Raw genomic sequence first — 25,256 nt, forward strand, 5'->3', positions numbered from 1 at the left:
ATTTGCCATGACTAGGAAGTATGAAGACAACAGGTGCTCTGTGTGTGTGGTCTTGACCTTGAATGAGTTATGGGTGTCTTCTGGGAAGAATGGTGTTTACAACTCTCTCCCTCATCCAAAGTTTTTGTACTAAGAGGAGTCCAAAGGTATACGGAGATGAAACAATGCAGATCAAACTCAAGAAAAACTGAAGCAGCTAGAGAAGGATGCCTGACACTTGAGAACTCTTGCTTCCCAGCCCACTTGAGGGACCCAGTTAGGAGAGATGGAGAGCAGGCCTGGGAACCAGCAGAAGCCCTGGGGCTCTCCCCTGCTTTACCAGAAGCAGCTTGCTTCCTGAGCATCCAGCAAAAACATCTTTCATGCCAGGCAGTTCTCCCTACAGATCCTAAGAGGCCGAGACCCAGACCTACCAGCCTCTCCCACTTCAGGGGCGGGACTTCCTGTTTCTGAGGCTGTTTCTATTTGCCTGGTTCAGCACAATAGAGCTGATAGCTTTCCACTGGGCTCAGCACTGTCTATATTTTGTGTGGGTTAGCAGGGAAGTTTGTGTATTGCTGGGGAGGAGCATCCCCAAGAATCCAAAACAGGACATAAGTCCGCTCTCGAAGGAAGAGCTGGGTTCCAGGTTCACACCTGGAGGGCTGATTTACCTTCTTGAATCTGAGTATCTGAGTATGAAGTCAGTTACCCTCCTCCCTCTTTACCCTTTCATTGCATTGACTGGACCCCGGGGAAAGCAGGAGACAGGTTAAAAACAGAAGCGCGACCATTTCTTTATTAAATTATACAAAAAGGGGAGGAGAGGGGGGCAGCTGTGGGGCTCGGCCCCAACCCCGGTCCCACCCCGGCCCAGCGCTGTCTGAGAGGGATCTGAGGGAGACCCAGGGATCAGGCAGGAGAGGGATGGGTCAAGGATGGTGAGACTGGGGAATGCAGAGGGTAGGTAGGAGAGGGTACCAGAGGACCAGGATGGATAGGATGGGGAGGGGGGTCAGAAAGGGAGCAAGAAAAGGGAGAGGGGCAACTGGGGTCCAGCTGGGGAGCTTGGATGGAGCAGGTCAGGAGGTGGAACAATGACAGAGTGAAAATGAAGGGACAGTGTCTGGAGAGGCGGAAATGAAAGGCTGGGGAGAAAGAGGGTGACAGCTCTGGGACAGGACCCAGAGCAGGGAGCCAGGTGAAGGGTGGCTGTACTTGCTGTTCCCACCCCCACCTCCAGGCCCTGAGGGGCCTCCCACCCCCAGCCCATTGGCAGGGGGCGCTCATGCCGATGCCCCATTTTCTGTCTTCTGCCGCTTGGGATCCGCTTCATCCTGTGGAGAGGGAGTTTAGAATAGTTGTAAAATAGGAGAGGGGGCCTCCCCCTGTCCCAGCCGGCCCTATTCCAGTTCCAGCCCCCACCCAGGCCCGTGCCGCCACTCTGATCTGAGTCCAAATCCAAACTGCGCCCAGCCCCTGCTGCATCCGACAGCCCCTCAGGCCCCAACCCAGCCCAAACCTCCTCTTCAGCAGCTCTCTTCAGCGCGGGCCCTTCGTCATCCTCTTCTTCTTCTTCCTCATCTGAGGAGCCAGAAATGGGTCATTGGGGAAGGGCAGGAAGCTCTGGCACAGACCCCCTAGGGTCACCCTCAGCCCTGTTTCAGGTCTTCAACTCCACCCTGACTCTGCTCCTTTGAGCCCTGACTTTTCCAGCCCAGTCTCCTCTGCCTCTCCCCACCTTCTTCATCCCCTTCATCTTCCTCCTCTCCATCCTCGGCAGTTTCTTCTTCCTCCTCCTCAGCTCCATTCTCCTCCTCCTGTGGGAAGGCAGAGGAAGCCATGTCAGCGTGGCTGTGTACCCCCACACACTGGGTAACAAAAGAACTTGGGAGGGGCCCCAGGATATGGTACTGAGGATAGGAGAGGCCACGGGAGAGGCTGGATCCAGCACCCCCAGGAAGGTAACTGGAGGCTGATATATCAGGGAGGGAAAATGGTGGGGTAGGTGTGGTCAGACCCCTCTGTACCTCCACCACTTCTTTCTTTCGCTCTTTCCGGCTTGCCTTCTCCTCTACCTTCTCCTTCTTCTCCTTCAGGTCCTGCAAGGGAGAAAGGTCACCTTTCAGCATGAATGATGTACAACCTGAGTTCCTCCAGCCCTGGTTCTCCCTCTCCGCAGTGAGCTTAGAGATGAGTGAAATGAAGACAGTTAGAGGCAGCTTAGAAACAGAACAGAGGTCCCTGGATCCTTACAGATTAGGGCCACAAATAGGTTTGACATCAGATACCTCCTACCCCAAGACCCAAGGGAAGTGGGAAAATGATGAAGAAAGGGAAGCAGGCAGCCAGGGAAACCCATCTGCACCCAAATCAAGTTCTTCCAAACCCTGGCTCAAGACCTCAAGCTTAGTAAAGCAAATCCCCCACCCCCTTGTGTCCCTAGCCTCCTCTGCCTGCCCCCCCTCCCATTGCCTCACGGCTTGGCCTTTTGTCTACCTCAGGGGCCTTTTCCTGAGTACTCTCTCCTGGGCATCCCTCCCAGCTTCCCCTTCAGCATGTAAGGCTTTTGTTTCCCTGTCTGTGTCTCCCTAATCCTACTGTTCCTACTTGGCTGAACACCACAAGGATAGGGAGAGCACCCCAGCTCCAGTTGCCATTTTAACCATCCATAACCCAAAATAGTTCCAGTAGTTCCCTCCTCCCCTACCTCTGTGGTGTATGCATTGGTGTGGCAGAACAGAAATGGCCATTTTCAGTGGATATATAGGTAAAGCGGGGTAAACAGAAACAGAGAAAGGAAGGAGACTCAGACATGGTAAATTAAAGACAGCAATAAACAATGTATGGACATTGATTGTCTAGAAGGGCAGGAAGGTGAATGGGGAGGTGCCTGTCCAGAGTACCCTCCCACCACACACAGCTTGATGTCCTATTCTGATCTGGCAGGAAGAGATGCTCATGTAGGCATCCCCCTGGACACACCAGATTTTCCCTTTAGATTCCAGTACTCCCCCCACTCCGCCCCTTGGCATGCTCTGAAGGCATGGTAGGTATCCTAGTGTGATCTGATCTGGTGTTGGTGCACAATTCTGTGTACCTAGTCCCATGTGGATGGAAGTTTTCAGTGAGTAGATCACTCTGGTAGGGTGTGTCCCTTCTGAACAGTACTGGGGATAGGAAAAGGGCTTGGTACCAAATGGGGGACACTCAGTTTTCTTCTCCCTTTAAGGAGAGCACAGAACACTTGACCCTTGCACTCCAGTTAGGTTTCTCCTTTACTCTACTTGCTATCTTCATTTCTTTGCCACAAGGTTAGTTTGGCACTTCTACTACCTGGTGGGCTTTTCCCTACATCCTGGAGAGAAGGGGGGAGATATAGGGACCCTGCACCACCTCTGCTTGAGTTTCCCATCTGGGCTGATGAAGAGAGGGAGGGAGAACACCAAAAATCAAAGTCCAAGAGGCCAGGCTCTCTCCTCCCTAGTCCTGTCCTTCTGGTCACTGTCCTTCTGTGATCCCTTTCCCAGAAGGATATGTAACCTGGGACCTGGGTCTTGTGCTAAGCAGCTCTCTGGCCTCCACTCAAGCACAAACGCTGACACCCATTCACACAGCTCCAGAGGAGCGCCCACGCGCTCTGGAGACACATGGCCTGGTGTTTGGGCACTCTGGCATGCTCTTGGCAGCACAGGAGCACAGTGGAGCCACTCCGGGCTCACAAAGCAGCAACATGGCTCCAGAACTCCAGCTCCACATGCACACATGTAACTGACACAGGCAGTCCCACACAATCGCTGGATCTCAGACATACAAAGACACCTACTCAGTGAAGTCACATGCCACAGCAAGAGCCCACCTTGTCAGATCTCACACATGTCCCCTTTCCCACCGCCTTCAATCCCATTGGCTCCCCCCTTCCACTTCACAACGCAGGCCTCCAGAACTGTGTGTCGCTCTTTAGCCACCCCCAACCAATACAAGATCCAGCTCCCAGCCCCCAAACCCTGGCCGCATTAATTTCCCAAAGCGACACCCGGCAGGTTCCCTAGGGAAATTAGAGGAAGACAGAGAGAAGCAAGGGCAAAGGGATGAGGTCGGAGAAGGGAGTTGATGAGTGCAAGGACATCTCGATGCAGGGCCGTGCAATGACGAACCTCAGCTTTTTTCGAAGGCCATTCTCGCCCCCTCTCCTTCTGATTTTTAGGAATTGAAGCTTGCATGGGGGTGGAGGAGACAATGAACAGAAAAAGAAACTGAAAGCCGGTGTTGGAGAGGGAACGGATGGAGATACACGCGAAGGAGGGAACGAGAGAACAGTGGTAGCCGCCGTCCATGGAGAAGCGGGCGACTGTGGGGCAGCAAGGGGAGGGGCGGAGCAGAGCAGCCTCCCGGGAGAGTCCTGTTTACACTTGAGGATCCCAAACCACTTAGCGGAGGAAAGGCGAGGTCAGACTAGGAGACGGCGAGACCGGGCGCGGGGAAAGGGCACGGTGAAGGGAAACGCGGAGAGCTCCGACGTGAGAGCGGCCGTGGCGAAGCGGGCGCGGCCGGGTCAGAGAGGGGTGGGGACGGCGGCGCGGCCGGGCGCGTACCGGGCCGGGGTGGCGCGGCCGGAGCCGTGGCGCGGTGCGCGCAGGGCAGCTAGAGGGCGCTGGCGGAGCCGCGCAGAGCGGGGTAGGCAGAGCCAGGCTGGGAGCGGGTGGGGGGAGGGGGGGCGGAGTGGGGTCCGCTGGGACCCGAGCGAGGGCCGCGCGGGACCGTCGGGGGCGGCCTGGGGCGGAGGACGGTGCCGATCTCGGGGACCTCCCGGGGACCGGGCCGCCGCCGCCCTTGCCCGTACCTTGGCGCTCAACTCGGCCGCTGCCTCCACGCTCTTCTCCGACATGGTGCCGGGGCCGGGGCCGGGGCTGGCGGGGGGCCGGGGTCCCGGGGCCGAGACGGAGGAGCCCTGGACGGCGGAAGGTGGCCGCGGCCGGAATCTGGCGCGGTGACGGCGGCGGCGGCGACAGCGGCAGCGGCGGCCGCTCGGCAAGCTGGGTCTCTGGAAGAGGCGGCAGAGACGCGCGGGGTGGGGCGGGGGTGGGTCCGGAGCGGAGACCCGCAGGGCTGCGGCCGTCCGGAGGGCGGGCGGAAGGGCGGTGCGGGCGGTGGCCGGCGCGCTCCGGTCGCGATCGCTGAGTCCTGGGCTGACCGCCCCCGCACCAGCAGAGCTGCCGCCGACCAGCCGCTGCCGCCCCCGGGAAGAGAACCCGCTTATAAGGCGGCGCTGCCCGACGGGAGGGGCTTCCCAGGGGTGGGGCAGGCGGGAGCGGGGAGGAGAGGAGAGGGGAGGGGGATGAAAGAGGAGGTTGGAGAGGTGGGGATAGGAGGATGAAAGCGAGGGGCGGGAGAGTGAGCGGGGCGGGAGGGAGGACGAGACCAGGAGGGGGAAATGGAGAGACTGACGGCCGCGGAGAGAGAGGAGTGGGGCGAGGAGGTGGGAAGAGGTGGGGTTCCTGCAGGGAGACACCTCTCCAAATCCCAACCTACTGCCTGCAAGCGTGGAGTCTGGCTTCTGGGGCGAACTGGAGAGGTGGCTAGAATCCTACTGACCCCCAAAAAAGCCCAGAGATTTTGCCAAGGGGCGGGGTGGGGGGAGCAGATGGAGAAGCTGGGCAGGTATTTGAGAAAGCAAAAGCCGAACGAAGAGGAAGAGGGTTGCGGAGCTACTTCCACATCTCGCTGGATTTCCCCTCTCATTCTCCATCCACATTCTCTGGGTGGCCTTGAGAAGGAAGGGATGAGAGCGGAAAGGTCGGCCTGGCCTCCTCTCCCGCTGAAACTGACATCTGTGGCCCTTGCTGGGTTCCTCCCTTCCTGGCTCATTCCTGTGATCTGAGGGCAATCAGAGGCCCTCCAATCTCCCTGTTTTCCGCCTCTCCACATCTTCCATCTTTCTTACTCGCCTGTCTCACCTCACTTTTATCTGTCTGGTTCTGTTTCTCTTTATCCCTCTTCACGCATCGTTACCCAGACACCCCACACACACACTCACAACCATTCTCCCGCTCCTCTGCCTCTTCTACCCTTCCATGTGGGGGTCTCTTTCCTATCCTCTCCCAGACAACACTGTTCGTTCTGGTTTTATCTAATTGACCTGGTCCACTATCCTTCGTTGATTTTCCTCAACTCTTCTTGCCTCATTTTTTACATTTTTCCTCTTTGCTTTTCTCTTTCCTCTGCTACCATCTTCCCCAGCCTTTCTGTATTATATTGGCCTCCTTTGCAAATACAATACTGGTCCAGGTCTGGAGGCCAGCTTCATTCTATTCCACATATCCTCAGATCCTCACCCTCAATTCGTCATCTTTGGGTCATGTTGACAAGCTTGGGGTTTCTGGAGGGGAAAGAGGCTGGGGTATGGATTAAAAGTCAGAAAGGTGGATGGGGTAGGCTTTGGAAAAAGGTTCTCTTATGGACTCCACTGCTTATCATTCTTCTCCTTTTGATCATTTTTTAAAATAAAGACATACGTTGCTGATCCATCATCATCATCACCATCATTTTTGTATTTGAGGGCTAAATAAATCTTTTGGTCCCTTGGAGGACACTTTCCAGTTTCTCTCTTGACTCTTCTATTAGTTTCTCAGTCTTGGTCTTCCCAGAAATCTTGGGGCCCCACCCAGGTTTTCCTTGCCGAATTCTGTCCATCTTTTCTCTGAGACCTTTCCATTCTCCTTTCTCAACCTGTTTTCTGACTCATTGGCTGATGTCTTTAGCGATCGCTCACCTTCTCCATCTCTCTACTCTTCTGGTTTCATTAATCTCCTCTTTCCCCATCCTTTGCTATCCGCTTCTCCCCCCCCCCACCCCCCCACCCCCAGTCTCCCAGTCTCGCTCCCTCATGGTCCGTCTCTTTCCTCTCCCTCCCTCCCACTCTTCCTCTTCCCTCTTCGACACCTCCCAGCCCCGCCTGTTGTCTCGGACACCCTGCTGGGCTCTTACCCTGTTGCCCTGGTAACCGCCCCCCACTCCGGTCACCTCTGCTCCCCTCCCCCCTCCAATCACCGCCACCAACAACCTCCATCCACCTTCCTCCTATTTTTCCTGAGAGCCAATAGAAACCCTGTTGCCAGGTGGAATGCTCATTTGAATCAGCCAATCCAGGAGCCTAACTGCTTGCCCTGCCTTATATGGGGATGTGAGGAGGGCCACTCCCCCCACTCCAGGCCCACACGGGACCAGCCTCTCCAATGTCCTTTCTCCCCCGCCCAGAAGGGAATTTGGGACCCTGCTTCTCACCCTCTCTTGCGGGGCCTGGTCTCCCATTTCTCTAACTGGGACCACCAGGGGTAGCATGGGATGTGATCCGGGCTGTGGGCTGGGCCTTAAGGCTGGGGGTGGGAATGAGGTGTGATTAGGGAAGGGGAGGCGGAGGGAGCCGGGAATTTTGCCCAGGGAGGGGTGTCTGGGAGCGGAGGCAGCTGCAGTGGAAAATTCCAGGGAGATGGAGAGGCAGAGAATGAGAATCCTGCCTCTGGGCCCAAGGGAGAACCTTGAGAATCTAAGAGCTTGGACACCAGGATCCTCAGGGACTCCAGGGGCAAAATCTAGGAAGTTGGAGGCCTGGATCTAATCTTCCTGCAGGAGCGAAGCATCTCTCCTTATCTGGTTGGACCACAACCAGTCTCCTAAGTCTGGGCTTCATGAGGAAGAATCTGGAAGTGAGACTTGGCGTGAATTTGGAATGAATGAGTACGGAAAGCCTGTTTTGACAGTCGTTGGGGTTAGTCTCTAGGGCCAATGGTGTTAAATGCCAGTGTTGCTCCTTTCCATGGAACTGCTTCTGAGGCTTTGTGAAGGCTTGTCTATTCCTAGAATTGTTACTCCACAGTCCAACTGAGAATTTCTCCCACAAGTCAGAATGGGAAAACCTTTGTTGGTTACACATTTTCTGAAAGTGGGAAAAAGGAGACCAGGTGAGAACAAGGGGTGGGGGGGAGCCTGTGCCCCCTAGAAACTATGACTTCTGGTTTCACAGCCTAGAAATTTACCTCAGTGCTGAGTGTGGAAAGTATTCAATTCTAATTACTTCCATTACATTCTTTTTTTTTTTTTTTTTTTTTTTTTTTGAGGTACTGGGGCTTGAACTCAGGGCCTACACCTTGAGCCACTCCACCAGCCCTTTTTTTGTGATAGGTTTTTGTGAGATAGGGTCTCACAAACTATTTGCTCTGGATGGCTTCGAACCTTGATCCTCCTGATCTTTGCTTGCTGAGTAGCTACGATTACAGGTGTGAGCCACTAGGGCCCAGCTCCATCATTAGTTTCCTGGTTTTTTTTTCCCAGTGTGTATGTTTATCCCACAGGTTTATGCTAAGGAAGTCCTAGTTAATCATTCAAAGCACTGGAGGACAGAAACCTGGGAGTTGTGCCATCTCCAACCCTCATTTTACTTTTTTAATCCCCATTACCTCATTTTCTATTTCTCATTTCTCCTTTGCTTTTTTTTCATTATTATTTTTTAATCTTTTCAAAACTCAAGTCTGGAGAGTTGAGAGGACATGGACTTTTAGAGAGATAGAAAGTAGCCTGTTGATGATGTTTGAGTATGTTACTCTCAGCACTGTTAAATGAATTTACCTTCACAAGACACCTTGTCATATTCATCATGTGCAGTTAGCAAATTGGTCTTATCCATCGTCAGAAATCTACTCACAACCAGGCTTGGTAATCCCAACTTCTTGGGATGCAGAGATCAGGAGCAACATGGTTCCAGGCTAGCCCAGGCAAAAAGTTAGCGAGACCTCCATCTCAACAAAGAAGCCCAAGGAACTGGAGATGTGGCTCGGGTGATACAGCACCAGCTTAGTAAGCTCAAGGTCCTGAGTGCAACCTCCAGTGCTGCCCACCCCCCCCTAAAAAAATGTCTGCAAATGCAAAGAAACCAGAAGTAGTCGGTTCATGTCTATAATCCCAGCAACTAAAGAGAGGAAGGTTTAAGTAGGAGGATCACAAAAGGCAGGAGGATCTCAATCCCAGGCAAAAGCACAAGACCCTACCTGAAAAATAAAGCAAAAACGGTCTGGGTAAAACATCACACTAAGGGGAGGTCACATGAGAGAGTAAAAGCAGGAAGTTAAGGTGAACATATACTCTCTATAGAAGAATGAATGTAGAAATTTTAAACTTGTTGAAATCACCATAAGAAGGGGACTAAGGGCTGGTGGAGTGGCTCCAGCGGCAAGAGCGCCTGCCTAGCAGGAGTGAGACCCTGAGTTCAAACCCCAGCGCTATAAAATAAATAAGTACAAAGGTGCTACTCAGAAGGGATACAGGAAAGCTCATTCCTACAGGTTTCTAGTTCATGACTGAAGAACTTTTTTTTTTTTTTTTTTGTGGTACTCAGGCTTGAACTCAGGGCCTTCACCTTGAGCCACTCCCCTGGCCTTTTTGTGAAGGGTTTTTCAAGATAGGGTCTCACAAAGTATTTGCCTGGGCTGGCTTTGAACCGCAATCCTCCTGATCTCTGCCTCCTGAGTAGCTAGGATTACAGGGGTGAGCCACCAGTGTCCAGCTTGAGGCTGAATACTTCTTAAAAAAATTTTTTTTAAAAAAGTAGGGGACTAAGTTAGAAAGAAGAAAAATAGAGGAGATGAACCAATTTAAGTTATAATATATATATACATGGAAATGTCACAAGGAAACTCCCTGTGTAGCTATCTTAAACAAACAAAAATGTCATTTTTTTTTCTTTTACAAAATCAGAGAACAAGAGGGCGGAACAGATCCTGTCTGGGGGGGTTGTTACCAGTGGGAGGGGGGAGGAGGTGGGGAAAGGGTGTGGGAGGGGTGAATATGGTGCAAATACTGTGTACACGTATGTAAATGGAAAAATGAGACCTGTTGAAACTATTCCAGGAATGGGGGGAGGGGAGGATAAAGGAGAATGGTACAGGGGTGAATTCAAGATTGATATACTCGATATATTGTAAGAACTTTTGTAAATGTCACTATGTACCCCCACCCAGCACAACAATAAAATAAAGGGGGAAGAGGCTGAGGATGTGTCTCAAGTGATAGAAGCTTGCCTAGCAAGCGCAAAGACCCTGAGTTTAGACCCCAGTACTGCCTAAATAAATAAATACAACTTTCTTCCATGTAAGTCAATTTAAATTGAAAATATTTTAACTTTTCTTGTGTCCTTCATATCAAGGCTAACTCTTGCACTTCAACAAACTTTAATTGATTTCCTACTAGCTGTTAGGGACTGTGCTGTGAGATGGAAACACAAAGCTAAATGAAAAAGACATGGTCCCTGCCCTCAAGAAATAGATGGAGCGATGTTAGTAAATCAAAGTACAACCTGATAAGGGATGGACCTGATAAGGGACCTGTATCCAGACTCTTTCGTCAGTCAGACCTGACTGCACGTCTCAGCTCTGTGATACTCCTGTCCTGAAATGCATCCCCAATCCTGCCTGCCTTTGCAAATCCTTTTATCCCTTGTTCCCAACATCAAGCAGCCTTCCTTAGTATTCCACCCTTACCCTTTTGTGACACCTTACCTAGCACAATGCTAGGCACAAAAGAAGAGCTCAATACATCATTTCTAGCCCAGAGATTCCATTTTGGACTCAACCTTCTCTATTTCTTTTTTCTCTCTTTTTTTTTTAAACTTTTTTTTCTTTACATGGGCTGAGAAAACAAATAACAACATTCATCATTCTGCCAAGATACTTGCCTTTGTCTGACTTGGGATCTTCTCTAAGTACTGATACCCCAGTGGTCATTGTCTTTTAGGGTTTGAATGTTACAACCAAATTTTCTGTGACTTTCGTATTTCTCCCTGAACTTTTTCCCTAGCAAAAGGAATTACTTTTATCGTTGTATCTCTCCTTCAGATTCTTTGATTAGCTTTTCTTATTCTCTGTGCTCTCTTTCATGACCTCTCTTGCTTTTACATTTAGAACTGTTTGCTATGGCCAACTCCTCTCTGTTCTCTCCATTTCTCCCCCATGTGTACTCTTCAGAAAGCCTTCCCCGGCCTTCAGAAAAGTCCAGAAGGTATTTGTAGGTAGTTTTCATCCCTGTCCAATAAAGCTTTCTACGATAATGCGATTTATTTATTTATTTATTTTGCAATGCTGGGGATGGAACCCTGGCTTAGTGCATACTAGGCAAGTGCCCTACCACTGAATTACACTCCCAGCCCCAGAAATGTTTTTTATCTCTTCTTTCCAATACAGTAACTACATGTGGTTACTGAACACATGAAAATATGGCTAGTGCAACTTAGAAAGTGAATTATTATTTTACTTAATATTGTGATTTTAATATATTTAATTAAATATAAATTATTATCAATTTATACTATATATTATATATAAATTATGTGTAAATGTATTAATATATCATACACATATATAAATTTATTAATTTAATTTAATTTAAAATTAAAGTTAATAGTGAATTTAATATTATTTTATTAATAGTATTAGTATTAATATTATTCAACATACAATGGATCAACCAAGGGCCTTGCGCATGCTAGGAAAGCATTCTACTATTGAGCTACAATCTCAGTCCTAATTTAATCAAATTTAAATAGCTACTATATTGGACAACAGAACTTTAGACCTTGGCTCAAACTGACTGTTTTTGTTTTGTTGTTTGGGTAGAAGCAGGGGAGTACTGAGAACTGAACCCAGGGCGTTGTGCATGGCAAGCACATCCTGAGCTGTATTCCCTGGCCTCTAAATGGCCTCCTTTTTCACCTCTAACCCCAGCGATCTGTAATTAGAAAGTCAGAGAGCAACTCTGGGCCACTGTTATCATATACATTACCATAGGTGTGTGTTTGTTCAAAGTTTTCACAAATTACATAGACTGTGTGACAGACACAGGGAACTAGTATACTAGAAAATGAAAAGGCTATGGAAAATAGGAGTGACAGAAGGTAAAAGACTGAGGGAAGAGTTAGTAACTGGGAGGATACAGTGACAGTGTTGGCAAAAACCTTCCAGGTTCTTCAGTCTCAGAGGTCCTAATTCTTTGTACTCTCCCTAAGCTAGTCCATCATGCACTCCCATGGTTTGAAGTCCCACTGGGTAACCACATTCTTAAAACACTGGTGACTCTCAAATCTTCAGCACTGGCTTCTCCCCTGAACTCCAGTCATGACTCCAATTCCCTTTGTTCTCTCCTTGGATGCTCCTCAGCTCATCAAACTAACATATTCCAGCTGAAATCTCCTTGTGTCTCCTAGCTCAGTGGATGGTTCCCTGTTTTCAGCCATGCCTAGACTTTTCCTTTCCTTCCAAGAGCCTCATACTCCTTCAGTGCTGCCACTACTCAGAGGGTCAACATCACTCACTGACTAAGCTTAAAATCCTTATGGTTTTCAATCATGATTTAAAGATTTTTGTGCCTTCTGCACCTATCTTCATAGTTGGCTTATTGAGATTGTAGAATCTCAAAAATGTTTCCTAAAATGTATCAACTGCCTTTCTACCTAAAATACAGAATGATATAATTTCCCTACTTACAACATCATTGCTCCACCCTCACTCCATTCAAATACCCAGCTGCCCCGGGCTTGTTCCAGATGTGTGACCTCACATCTAAAGAGGGCCTTCTTCTCTGGCCCAGCTCTACCTTCTCCAAGGCTTCCTGACTTTGGCTCCATCAGAAGGAACAGCGAATATAGGTGTAACATTGGTGCTCTTCCTTCCCAGCAATCCTTATCCTCCTAAGCCCTGGCAGGGCCTGCTCTCCCTCCTTCATCATATGATCTACGGGAAACTCCAAAGATTAAGGAACTTCTGTTCACAATTCATTTGACACAGCAGGGAGGGGGAGAGGGACAAAAAGAAAGGGAGAAAGAGAAAAGAAGGGGAAGGAGTGAGGAGGGCAAGGAAGGGAGGAGAGGGAAGGAGGAGAAGGAAGACAGACACAAACTCTGTTTATATATAAAATTATATCTCTTGGTCAGGCACTGGTGGCTCATACCTATAATCGTAGCTACTCAGGAGACAATCAGGAGGATCACGGTTCAAAGCCACTGGGGAAATAGTTAGAGAGACCCTATCTCAAAAAAACTCATCACAAAAAAGGACGACTGGTGGAGTGGCTCAGGTGTAGGTACTAAGCTCAAAGCCCAGTACTGCAAAAATAAACAACAAATAAATAAAATAAAATTCTATCTCTCCAATTCTTGGAGGCTGAAAATGAGCTCACATATCTTGCTCATCCCCACCTATTCAGGGTTTTTTTTTTCCTAGTACTGGGGAGCAAACCCTGGTTCTTGAGCATGCTGGGTAAGCCCTCTACTGCTGAGTTAATTCCCAGCCCTCCTGTTTAGAAATTTTTGTTTTTACTTTTTTTTTTTTTTTTTTGGCAGTACTGGGAATTAAACTTAGGGCCTCACACACTTGCTGGGCAGGTGCTCTACCAGTTAAGCCACATCCCAAGCACAAGAATTTTTAAAGTTGGTACAAAACCCAGATTTCAAGCTCTGTCTCATAGTTAGATAATAAGTTGTAATTTGTAAATATTCCTAGAAGTAATGCATTGATTTAAAATCACACAAAGGTAAAAATGACTGATAAGGAGGTGTGGTTCAAGTGGTAGAGTGCCTGCTTTTTAAGTGGGAAGTCCTGAGTTCAAACCCCAGTCCCACCAAAAATAAATAAATAAAAAGTTCTGCATAAAAAATGACTGATTAGGGATTTTTATGTTTTGGAAGGAAGAAGAGAAAGGGCTCCAGGCACCTAAAAGAAGTAAGTACAGGATACCAGGTTATCAAAAATAAACAAGGATACTAAAAGCTTGTATGCCTCAAGTTAGCAGGGGCTGTGTCATCCTTTTCTATTTACATTTAGTACAATGTACCTAGGGCAGTGCACAGCCTCATTAAACATTTGTTGACTGAACAATAAAAACCTGCTTTGGAACCAAGTGCCAGTGGCTCATGCCTGTAATCCTAGCTACTTGCAAGGCTGAAATCAGGTTAGCCCAGGGGAAAATGTTTGAGAGACCCCATCTAAATCAACAGCTAGGTCAGGTGGTACTTGCCTGTCATCCCAAGCAGGAGGATGAGATCTGGAGGATCTCAGTTCTAGGCCAGCCTGGGCAAAAAAAAGTTTGGGAGACATTGCAATGAAAAAAAGCTGGGTGTGGTAGTGCCCGCCTATCTTCCCAGCAATAGTAAGAAGCTTAAAATAGGAAGCTCACAGTCCAGGCCAGCCTGGGCAAAAAGGGAGACCCTGTCTCCAAAATAACCAGAGCAAAAAGGGCTGGAGGCATGGCTCAAACAGCAGAGTACCTGCCTTTCAAGTGTGAAGAGCTGAGTTCAAACCCAAGTACTGCCAAAAAAAAAAAAAGAGAAAAAACTAAAAAAAAAATTTGGATAGAATCTCCTTAGTCAAGGAGGGGACAGAACCCTCAATGACACTGAGGTAGCTCTTTTTCTTGGTGGGACTGGGGTTTGAAGTCAGGGCCTCATGATTTCAAGGCAGACATGCCACTCTGTCAGCCCTTTTTTTTTGTGTGTTGGGCATTTTCAATATAGGGGCTTGCAAACTATTTGACCAGACTGGCTTCAAACCACAATCCCCTTGATCTCTGCTTCCTGAGTAGCTAGGATTACAGGTATGAGCCACCAGCACTCAGCCTGAGGTAAACTTTTTTTTTTCCGGTACTGGGGTTGAATTCAGGGGCTATACCTTAATGGATTTTTTCAAGATAGGGTCTCTAGAACTATTTGACCTGACTAGCTTCAAACCATGATCCTCCTGATCCCTGCTTCCTGAGCAGCTAGGATTACAGGCGTGAGCCACCAGTGCCTGGCTCTGAGGTAACTCTTGATCACATGTCAAACTGCTTTCTTTTGAGGCAAGGCAGTTGCATAGTGAGATGTCCAGAGAAACTTTAAAGTTTTTACTAAGTCTTCCCCTCAAATACCAATGAAAAACAAATTTTATTGTATTTTCATTCTTCTTCTTTTTGCAATACTGGGGCTTGAACTCAGGGTCTCTGCTTGCTAGGCAAGCACTATACCACTTGAGCCAGTGGTTTTCCTTTGACTTTGCCAGTCTGCCTCTGTTCCTCCTGTCGCCACTATTGTTTTTTCCTCTTTAGTAGTGACCAACCAAAGAAACCTGAGAGGGTCAGGCTCAACTCCCAACACTTTTTCCTGAGTCACCAGGGACCCTCTCAATTCCTCCTCCCCCGGGGAAACTGCCAGGGAACAAGTCTTTCTCTTTAGGTCAGGCTCTACGCAGTACTAACGTGGGTAAGGGCCAGAGCAAAGAAGCAGAGAGAGCTGAAGTTTGGATGAGTCTGGTTCAAAGTCTACCCCATACAGTTCAAATCCCCTGACCCCAAAGGGGAGGGCCCTCCTCTCCAGCAGAGCCAGATTTTATGTAAGACATTTAGTATGTCAAAGTATCAGTCTGTGGCCTTGGACTCTGGCCTCTTGGGCCCAGTTTTTGCTCTGCCCCAGGGTGATTCTGGTTAATTGAGCTCTCCACCCCTCGCTTCTACCAAACTTTGGGCCCTTGACCTACCTACCTGATTAGTACCTGACTAGAAGCAAAAAGGATCAGTGCAGGACTAGGAGCTTTTGAGGACACAAGACTTACAGAAAAAGGGACTAAACTAAAACATTTTAGGAGCAGGAAGGTAGCTCAGTGGTAGAGCTTATGTTTGGCATGCTGGAGGCCCCCGGGTTCAAGCCCCAGCACCCAAACTAGCAAAAACCCCACCCAAACCTAACATTTCAGAACTAGAGCCTTTGCCCAGTCTGGCCCTTCACGGTCCGGTCGGGCGCAGTCCAAGAGCCCGGAGGATACCAATTCCCGAGGGGCTAAAGGTCCAATCTGGCTGAAGAGCGCCATCTGGTGGCTGATCCCCCAATCTGAATTCTCTTTGCCCCAGTCAGACTTCTCCAATTAGACCAGCAGGAAAGTTGTCTCCTCCTCCTCCTCTACGTCACTCCGTGGTCCCCGCCCCGCCGGAGCGTCCCTCCTCCCGCGCCTCCCTCGCAGAAATGGTGTCCTTCCTCTCTGGCGAAACGCTCCTCGGGTAGACCTTCTGCTTAAAGGTTCCCCAGGGATCCGCCCATCTCGTCGCCCACAGAGAGCGCGCCTGAGTCTGCCCCTTGTCCTCTTTCCCGAGGGAAAGTGCTGCACGCCCTGTCCCCTCATCTCGCCTCATTCCAGTCCCTCCCGAGGACCTATTCCTCTCTTCCTCCCCGATCCTCACCAGAACTTCTTGCTGTCCCCAGAATCCACGTCCGGCTTATTAATGAGGCCTACCGCCCTAGTCCCCAGAGGACCCACCCGCCGGGAATCGGCTCCGCGCACCCCTACCCCCCCGGCCCGGGGTCCGCTCCGCCCCCTCCCCTCCCTGCGTGTCCCCCTCCCCGCGACGCCGGCGGGCGGGGCTCCCGCGGCCCGGCCCTGGGGCGGTGCTTCGTGACGTCACTTCCGCCCGGGCCCGACCGAGGTTAGGCTCCTCGGGCCGAGGGCGGGGGTACGAGGTGGCAGCTGAGGGAGGAGGCGGCGCGGGAGGCCGAGGAGCTCACGCCCAAACCAATCCCCGTGTCCCGGGCCGCGACTCTGCTCCTGCAGCGCACCGAGAAGCGAAACCGGCCGGATGGGCCGCTGAACCCGGGTCGGGGACCGGTGAGGCTGGAGCGGCGCGGGCCCGCGGGGCTGCAGGGACTGCGAGCCTGGCGTGCGGGGAGGAAGGGGAGGCTCGGGCCTCCTCGCCCGCTCGCCCGGCGGGAGGCAGGAGTTGGGGCAGCCGCGGTGGGCAGTGAGGCCCGCCCAGGGGAGGCCTGGCAGCGGCCGGTGCCAGGAGAGGGCGGGGTGGTTGGGGTCATTAATGAGACTCGGAGGGCCGGCACGCGGGGGATTCTCATCCTGACTGGCGTCGGGGGAGGAACGGCGAGGGTGCTCCCGGCCTGGTTATGGGAAGAGAATGGCTGAGGGACGAGGGGGGCACTGAGAAGCTTGAGAAAAAAATCCCACGTTCCTAATTGAGAGAGGGGGTTTGGAGAGACCCTTTTCCCCTGAGGGGTTGTATGGAACACCGAGAAGGGTCTCCCTGGAGTTGGGGGGTCAGTGGACAGCCTTTGGAGGGGACAGTGCTGAGTGGGTCTGCAAAAGCCTGTCCGCCTTCTAGTAACTGAGCCTCCCCATCTTTACAGTGTGGAGCCCCCTGGAGCTGAGATCAGGATGTTCCGCTTCATGAGGGACGTGGAGCCCGAGGATCCCATGTTCCTGATGTGAGAATTCCCTCCCCCTTGAGCTCTAGGGAGCTCATCCCACTCCACTTAGGTCTAGGTCTCTGAGCAGTTCAGACAGACATCTGGGTTTCCCAGACTGGAACTGGTTGAAACTGGCTGGATACTCAGCTGCAGCTCCCACTTAGAGGGAAGTGGGCATCTGTGCTACTGTGTGCCTTGTGACTTATTTTGGGCTGGAGAGGGATGCGAGTTTTGATTGCTTGGCCCTTCTGCCATCCATACTGTGTGTGCACTCCACAGGGACCCCTTCGCTATTCATCGTCAGCATATGAGCCGCATGTTGTCGGGTGGCTTTGGATATAGCCCCTTCCTCAGCATCACAGATGGCAACATGCCAGCGACCAGGCCTGCCAGCCGTAGGATGCAGGTAACAATGCCAAAACATACCTGAGACCCAGAGAAAGTCTGGCAGGTGTTAGAAAAGCACATTGCTTTTCTTGCTCTACAACCAACTTAGTAAGTGACATGATCTTCTAGGAGTGGGGCAAGGGCCCAGAAAAAGGGAATTGTGACCCCTTTGGAAAGGAGATGGGAAAAGAATGGAGGCCATGGGCCTTGCTTGGGATTGTGGGGAGACAGAATGTGGTCTCTAATTTGTGTTCCTTGTGTGTTCCCACAGGCTGGGGCTGTCTCTCCCTTTGGGATGCTGGGGATGGTGAGTCCCTCTATTTCAGACACACACTGTAACCTTGGATGTTATTTCCAAATGTGCCATTTGGAATAGCCTCCTGGGTGGTCCCAGAATCTTTGGAAAGTTCACAAAGCTCAGAGCTGGTTAGGTGCTAGGAGTCTTGTGAACTAAAGATATAGCCTGTTCCTGAGGTCCCCCATTGGGAAGATGGAACCGTGTTCTCTTGAGGTGAGAGATGCTGCTGAAGGATCAGGGAGATGGAGTTTAGTAGATTTTCACACTTTCATGCCCTGCCTGTTTAGAGGTTGGAGTCATTAACTTTGGCTTATTTCCTAAAGATGGGAGAAATAGGGCAGTCACAAGAAGGAAAATTGAATCAGAGCAGCCACAGAGTCTGAGGAGGAGGCTGGAAGTTTAAGGAAAAGGAAGAGCAGTTGCTGGAAGTACAGGAAGAAGAGAAAGGGTATAGCCAGGTGGTCAGCATCACCCCTGAGTACTAACTTTGTCTTCCTAACTTTGTCTTCCATCCCTTTCCTCAGTCGGGTGGCTTCATGGACATGTTTGGGATGATGAACGACATGATTGGGAACATGGTGAGACACTCGTCCCATATTCTTCCCCAGCCTTGTTCTCAGTGATGACCAGAAATGCTTATCCCCTGAAACAGGAGTGGGAGGAGTGTGCTAGGGAAGAGGCAGAGCTGGATGAAGCAATTGAATAAGAGCACTGGGGTCCTGTGTCTGTTCTTGTGCCTGCATGTGAAGAGGCAGCGGCGCTCTGATTAAGTGTGCAATTATGGCTTTTTCTCTGACGGTCCTTCTTTGTGTAGTGTTGGACTCAGAAATTCGGGGGTAATGATGGTTTATTTTTGTGGGCATGAATAGGAACTTAAAGGGGAGATCCTTCATCTAGAGGGGACCTCTCCCCATTCATCCTACCCTTTTCTTTATTCCTCAGGAACACATGACAGCTGGAGGCAATTGCCAGACATTTTCTTCCTCCACTGTCATCTCCTACTCCAATACTGGGGATGGTGCCCCCAAGGTCTACCAGGAAACATCAGAGATGCGCTCAGCACCAGGCGGGGTGAGTAGGGGGCTGTGTCTCAGAGGAGGCATGTCATGGCAGGTGTGTTCATCCTGGGATGATGTAGCCAGGACTTTGGAAGGGGCAACTGAATGTGCCATATTCTGCCTCATCCCAGATCCGGGAGACAAGGAGGACTGTCCGGGACTCGGACAGTGGACTGGAGCAGATGTCCATCGGGCATCACATTCGGGACAGGGCTCACATCCTCCAGCGCTCCCGAAACCACCGCACAGGGGACCAGGAGGAACGACAGGACTACATCAACCTGGATGAGAGTGAGACCACCTCCCCACTTTCTGGCCAGCAGCCCCTAGCTCAGCTCCTGTGAGCTAGATTAGGACCCCCCCTGCCTCCTCCTCATGTATCTCTTATGGGTGAGCCCCATGCTGGAGTCTTTGTTGTCACCTTGGGGTTGAGTTAGGTATTGACAGTTTCCTCACCGAGGAGGGACAAACCTTGTCACTGACATCATCTCATCTTGTCAAGTCTGAATATTTATTAAATACCTATAATGTGTATAGTTGCTCTTTTCTTTCTCCAGTAGTCATACCTTAGGCCTGCCAGTGGTGTCCAGGGACCATGTTGAAGCTCAACAAGCTCAATGAAGTTGCTGTCCTCTGTCCCCATCCCCACATACATCCTCTCAGCCCTCGTCGAGGTTTTTTATTGTTCCCCCCCCCCCCCCTGGTTTTTGATCTTAGAAAGCTATGGCTCACTGTAGCACCTGCCTCTAGCACCAGGCCATTCCATATCTACTTTCTGTGTCTTCCTCAGGTGAGGCAGCAGCATTCGATGATGAGTGGAGGAGGGAGACATCCCGGTTCCGGCAGCAGCGCCCTCTGGAATTTCGGAGGCATGAGGCATCTGTGAGTGGGGGTCGAAGGGCCGAAGGCCCTCCCCGCTTGGCTATCCAGGGACCTGAGGACTCCCCCTCCCGACAGTCCCGCCGCTATGACTGGTGAAGGCCCTAGGCCCTCAGCCTCTCTTGTAAGTGACCTGAAGTTGGGGTAGGAATGGGACTGGGTGGGGCAGAGCTACGTGCCTCTCAGGTTCACAGCTAATACTGCTGTTGCTAGAATAAACTTCTAGCTGTCACTGAGAGAAAATTGCTCTCCCTGCACTACGGGATTCAACCCCAACCTCGGGTTTTTATGTTTTTTTCTTTTGTTTGACGTGTGCTCATCTTTCTTCCTCCTCCAGGTACAGGCTGAGAGGCTGAGAAATCATCCCCTGAAATAACTTTCCTCTCCAACTCCCACCTCCAATTTAATATTAAATTAACAGGCAAGCTGGCCCCCACCTCTCCCTGGGGGTCTCAGGGAGAACCTTTCACTGCCCCCCTTGACCTCCTTTTTTCCATCTTTAATCCCCTTACCATGCTGACTCCATGTGTCCTGTATCCACTAACTTGATTTTTCATTTTGCTGCTCTATCTCTGAACCTCCTCATCTTCCCCACATTGTTCCCCTGCCATTCATTGAAGGGTCTTTTGGGGTGAGCTGTGGGTTCAGGGACCTCCTTCATCCCTCAGCTAGCCTGGACCCCTGCTCTCCTCTTCCTCAGAGCCCCTGCTGCAGGAGACATAGCCCTGTTGGGGCTATGGAGGGAGTGGACTGGTTCCCAACTCTTTCTCCCTCCTCCTCCCACCCCCATATACTTCACAAAAATCTGTACACCCGTCTCTGCCTTTATTTTTTGATTTGTGCAACTTGTAACTAGGTGTTTATGGAATAAAGGAGAATGGAAAAAAAGACCGAGTAGGATTCTGGCTGTACTTTCCATCTTTCCCTATTCAACTCAACCCTCCTGACTTAGTCACCTTCCTACCTTCTCTTCTGTCTCCACAGTGGAGATGACAGTGGGCTGTCAGCAGTAGGGGGTGAGGGCAAGCAGCTCTCAGCTGGGCAGGTAGGGGATGAAAACAGAAGCAGTTATCTTGTGGGCTCTCTCCCTTGCATTTTGCTTTAACTTCACCCTTCAGGCATGTGGGGCATAGCACGGAGGTGCCTGAGGAATTGGCTGCCTTTCCCTATGGCAAGAGTTACTCCCTAAGGACTGTGGAGGGAACACACTTTTATAGATGGCCCTACACAATCCTTCAAAGGGGAGAAACTCAGGATCAGCAGTGTGCCTCAACTCCTCCACCCCCAGTTGAGAATTTTAACCAGGGAAGGAGACCAGTGAAGAAAACTAACCTGGAACCTGAGCAGTCCTGGAAGGACGTGAGGAGCTCGTGTTTCTCAACATGGTTACTCTTGCTTTGCAGCCAAATAGGTCACTCTGTCCCTCTTGCATGCTAGACAAACACTACTACTGAGCTACATCCCCAACCAGGCTTCCACTTTACAAAAATTTCCCATTCTTTTCTGCTGATAAGGGCCACAGGCCACTCCTAAGGCTCTAGCCCTCTCAGAGAAGGGAGGATTTTTCTCATGTGTCTGATAGACAAGTAGATTGGATAGGATAAAAGGGATTTGACCAGTTGACCAACCAGCAGAAGTGAAATAGAACTCAACCTGTCAGGCTGTGACTTCCTCGTCCAGCGTGGCTACTAAATCTTGCTTTAAGAGAGCTGGTGGAGATGCACGACCAAATGAAGGGCACCCAGCAGTCGAACAGTTGTAGATTACTTACCACCACCTGGGTTCTGAATTGGGAGGCTGGAACTCAAAGTATCCAGACCTTGTCTTTAAGTATAACTGTGCTGTGGCCAGGTCCCTATATTTCCTCCGAGAATGGGAGTTCTTTCATCCGTCTCCCAAGAAGGCAGCAAAGTGAAAAGAGCCTGGAGTTGTAGAAGGAGCCCAGAGGCTTGGCCCCCAGTCCAGCTCTGCCACTAACCTGGGTGTGTGGGCTTAGGTAGGTCTTCCACTTCCCCAGGCCTCAGTTACCTAGGATCCTTTAGCAGCAAAATCTAAGGCTACAGCTTGTGCTGCCTCTCCCTCTGCATTTCAGATCAAATCCACTCACAGGTGTAGTTCCCAGTGAGCCTAGAGCAGGGCAAGAACCCTGACTTGATTCTGGGTGAGTCAATCTAGTGTTTCACAAACTTTCATTTAGGTTCTGGCTTTCAGGCATGAGAATTGATTTATTATTATTATTACTAATATTTGCTGTGCTGGGGATGCTAGGCAAGTGCTCTACCACTGGACTACAACCCAGTCCTGCTCCCTGCTCTAGGGTGAGTCATGACCACCCTTCAGTCCTAGGCCTGTGACTGTAGTGCTCAGCAGATACATGTTGTAGGACATCAGGTTTTAGCAACAGAGTGAGGTGCTGAAGAACCAGCCCCCTGGAATTGCCTGACCTCTCTGCCACTGTGGGGGAAGGCGTGGGAGCAGGGAGAGGAAAGGGTCTGACCACAGGAGTGCTGACATATTTTGCTCTGGTCAGCTCTCTGGGCTCAGCATCACACATTATGATAATTCCCTTACCCCTGGACATGGGCAGACTCTCAAGTTCTTGCTCCACCCCAGAAAATTACAGGTCTGAAGAGATTAGTACTTGGTGTGAGACCAAGCTGGATAATACAGAAGAGTTAGGAGCAAGACCTAGCACCTGGCTCTGCCACCTAGGAGTTATTACTCTGGGAAAGGTTTTTTTTTGTTTGTTTAGGTTTTTTGCTTTTGTTGGTTACTGGGGTTTTGAACTCAGAGCCTCCAGCTTGCCAAGCAGTCACTATACCACTTGAGCTGCACCCCTAGTCCATTTGGGAAAGGTTTTTAATCTCATTCAACAACTCAACATCACTTCCCTGCTTTATGAAATGATGGCAGTGGGGACATAGATTCAGCCTCGAATTGTAAGAGGTACATGAGTTAGTGTAGAGAAGCATGTGACACACTGCATGGGATATAAATGAACTCTTTAGTTTTTTTATTAGTGTACTAGGGGCACATTGTGACATTTACAAAAATGTTAACAATATATCTTGATCAAATTCACCTCCATCATTCTCCTTTATCTCATCTTCCCCCTTCTTAATTTTTTAAATGTTTTTTTGACACTGGGTCCACTATGTAGCCCAGGCTGACCCTGAACTTGAGATCCTCCTGCCTCAGCCTCCTGAATGCTGGGATTAAAGGTGTGCACCACCACACCCAGTTTAATGTCCATTCTCATCCTCAGAGTTCTCTCAGTTACTCTGTCTTTCTCCTTCCATGCTCTCTAGTGGCCTAGCCCCTACTCCATCCTCAGGATTGCTATGCTTTAAACACATCTCTAAAATTGTCCTCCAGGCCACATTTGGTCCCCAGCCCTCCACTCCCAGCTATGGACCCTCATCTTTTACCCTCTCCATGCCTCAGCCCTACAGTCTGATAAGTGGAAGCAAACATTTTGGTTACTGCTCTGCTTGCAGTTTGGGATTTTTCCTCTCATATTGTAATGGCCCCACATCTTCTCCTTTCTCCTCCTTTCTCAACCCAATGTACAAGCCAGACTTGAGTGAGATTTTGAGGTTACTCAGAGAATCAGAAGCTGACCTGCAGAAAGAACTCAGTAGTTAAGCCAGGCATGGTGGCACACACCTGTAATCCCAGCTAAACAAGAGGCATAGGGTAGGAGGATCACGTTCTGAGATCAGACACAAGCAAAAATGTGAGACCCTATCCAGAAAACAACTAAAGCAAAAAGGGCTGGAGGCATGGCTCAAGGAGTAAAGTGCCTGCCTAGCAAGTGCAAGGCCGAGTTCAAACCACAGTACTACCAAAAAGAGAGGGAGAGAAAGAGAGAGGGAAAGAGGGAGGAAGGAACTAAGGAAGGAAGGAGAAAAGGGGAGGGAGGGGGAGAGGGAAGAAGTAAAGAAAGGGAGGGAGAGAAAGAGGGAGGGGGGGAAGGAAGGAAAGGAGTGTGATCTCCCAACCCAAATATTCCAAGTCCACTTAACTCCATATACCTTCCTGCCCTATGCTACGTCCTGGGAATGTCATTTCAGGGGCTGAGGAAGCAGCAAGAATTCCTTCGCACAGACCATTCCTGTTGGGCTAGGGGCAAGAGGAAAGTGCCTTTACCTCTCCCCCTCCACACATACACACCCCTTTTTTTTCTTTTTTAAGACAAGTTCTCCTTGCTCTGTTGCCCAGAATGGCCTCTGACTTGAAATCCTCCCACCTCAACCTCCTGAGTAGCTGGAATTACAGGCATGAACCACACTCGATCTTGTACATCACTGAAGTCTTCAGATAGGGGAGCAAGAGAGGGACTGCAGCACTGGGATAAGGATGAAGATGGGGACAGTTAGGCATGGGGGACCCTGGTTGCTATGAGAAATAGCCAAGGAGGCCCAGAGAGGAGTCCTTGTGTGGCTGTTTCTCCCGAGTACCCTCATGCTTAGGTAGAGCCAGTGGGGACGGCACCATGAAGGGAGGGGTACAGAGGCTGGCAAGGCTATACAGAGCGCACTGATGGGCTCAATGTCTGGGCTTCGGTGGCATCTCTAGGGGAACCAGGAAAAGCAGGCAGGACCTCCCCCTATAGGTTAAGGCCCTCTGGACCACTGCTGAGAGAGGTTGGTTAGCCTTCAAATCTCCTCACCCTTTCTTTGCCGTTCACATTCTTCCTCCCTGAACAGCTCATCTTTTGGTTGGAAGGAGGATGCTGCTCCTGGTTTCTCCCAGCATCCACCCCCTGCTCTGGATTCTGTCACCTGGAGAGCCTGCAGGTTTTGCACTATCATCTTCCACACTGGCAGTATTCTCCAGCCAAGGCAACCAAGTGACTTCTGAGATAGAATAGGTAAGACCTGGGGAAGGGCTGAAGGCTGAGATTGAGTCTGTAAAACACACACAGAAATAGCTTGGGAAAAGTTAAGGTGATGCTGAGCTGGGAAATGCCCTGATGAAAGTAGCCAAAGCTGTGTTCTTAGAAAACTGCTGGTGAAGCCAGGCCAGCGCCGGTGGCTCACACCTATAATCCTAGCTTTTCAGGAGGTAGAGATCAGGAGGGTCACGATTCAAAGCCAGCCATGGCAACTAGTACATGAGACCCTATCTCAAAAATACCCAACACAAAACAGGTCTTATGGAGTGGCTTAAGTGGAAGAGCACCTGCCTAGCAAGTGTGAGACTCTGAGTTCAAACTCCAGTACTTAAAAGAAAAGAAAAGAGAAGAGAAGAGAAGAGAAGAGAAGAGAAAAGAAAGAAAGCTGCTGGTAAATTTAGATAACGATATCCTAAGGATGGGGTTGTGCACTTGCCTAGTTTATGCAAGGTCCTGGGTTCAATTGCTAGCACTGTCCTCCCTTGCCCCCAGAAAAAAACA

General features: G+C 50.2%; 2 protein-coding genes across 2 annotated transcripts; one reads left to right on the top strand and one right to left on the bottom strand.

Moving 5' to 3' along the window:
- Positions 1–751: 751 nt before the first annotated feature.
- Positions 752–15,860, bottom strand: Ptms (parathymosin). The gene is made up of 6 exons (XM_020158207.2): positions 15,816–15,860; positions 4,823–5,566; positions 2,010–2,081; positions 1,721–1,799; positions 1,502–1,563; positions 752–1,316 (listed from the first exon to the last, which is right to left on the bottom strand). The coding sequence occupies exons 1-6, from the start codon at positions 15,858–15,860 to the stop codon at positions 1,266–1,268; spliced, it is 1,053 nt and encodes a 350-aa protein (XP_020013796.2). The 3' UTR covers positions 752–1,265.
- Positions 15,861–16,443: 583 nt separating this feature from the next.
- On the top strand, positions 16,444–20,748 carry Mlf2 (myeloid leukemia factor 2). Its single transcript, XM_020158206.2, has 9 exons — positions 16,444–16,649; positions 17,177–17,254; positions 17,516–17,642; positions 17,895–17,930; positions 18,446–18,499; positions 18,864–18,992; positions 19,111–19,270; positions 19,770–19,982; positions 20,196–20,748. Exons 2-8 carry the CDS (start codon positions 17,205–17,207, stop codon positions 19,955–19,957), a joined length of 744 nt encoding a protein of 247 aa, XP_020013795.1. The 5' UTR covers positions 16,444–16,649; positions 17,177–17,204; the 3' UTR covers positions 19,958–19,982; positions 20,196–20,748.
- Positions 20,749–25,256: the final 4,508 nt, after the last annotated feature.

The sequence above is a fragment of the Castor canadensis genome, chromosome 6 (genome assembly GCF_047511655.1).
Source record: "Castor canadensis chromosome 6, mCasCan1.hap1v2, whole genome shotgun sequence".
In the NCBI taxonomy this organism is placed as follows: Eukaryota; Metazoa; Chordata; class Mammalia; order Rodentia; family Castoridae; genus Castor; species Castor canadensis.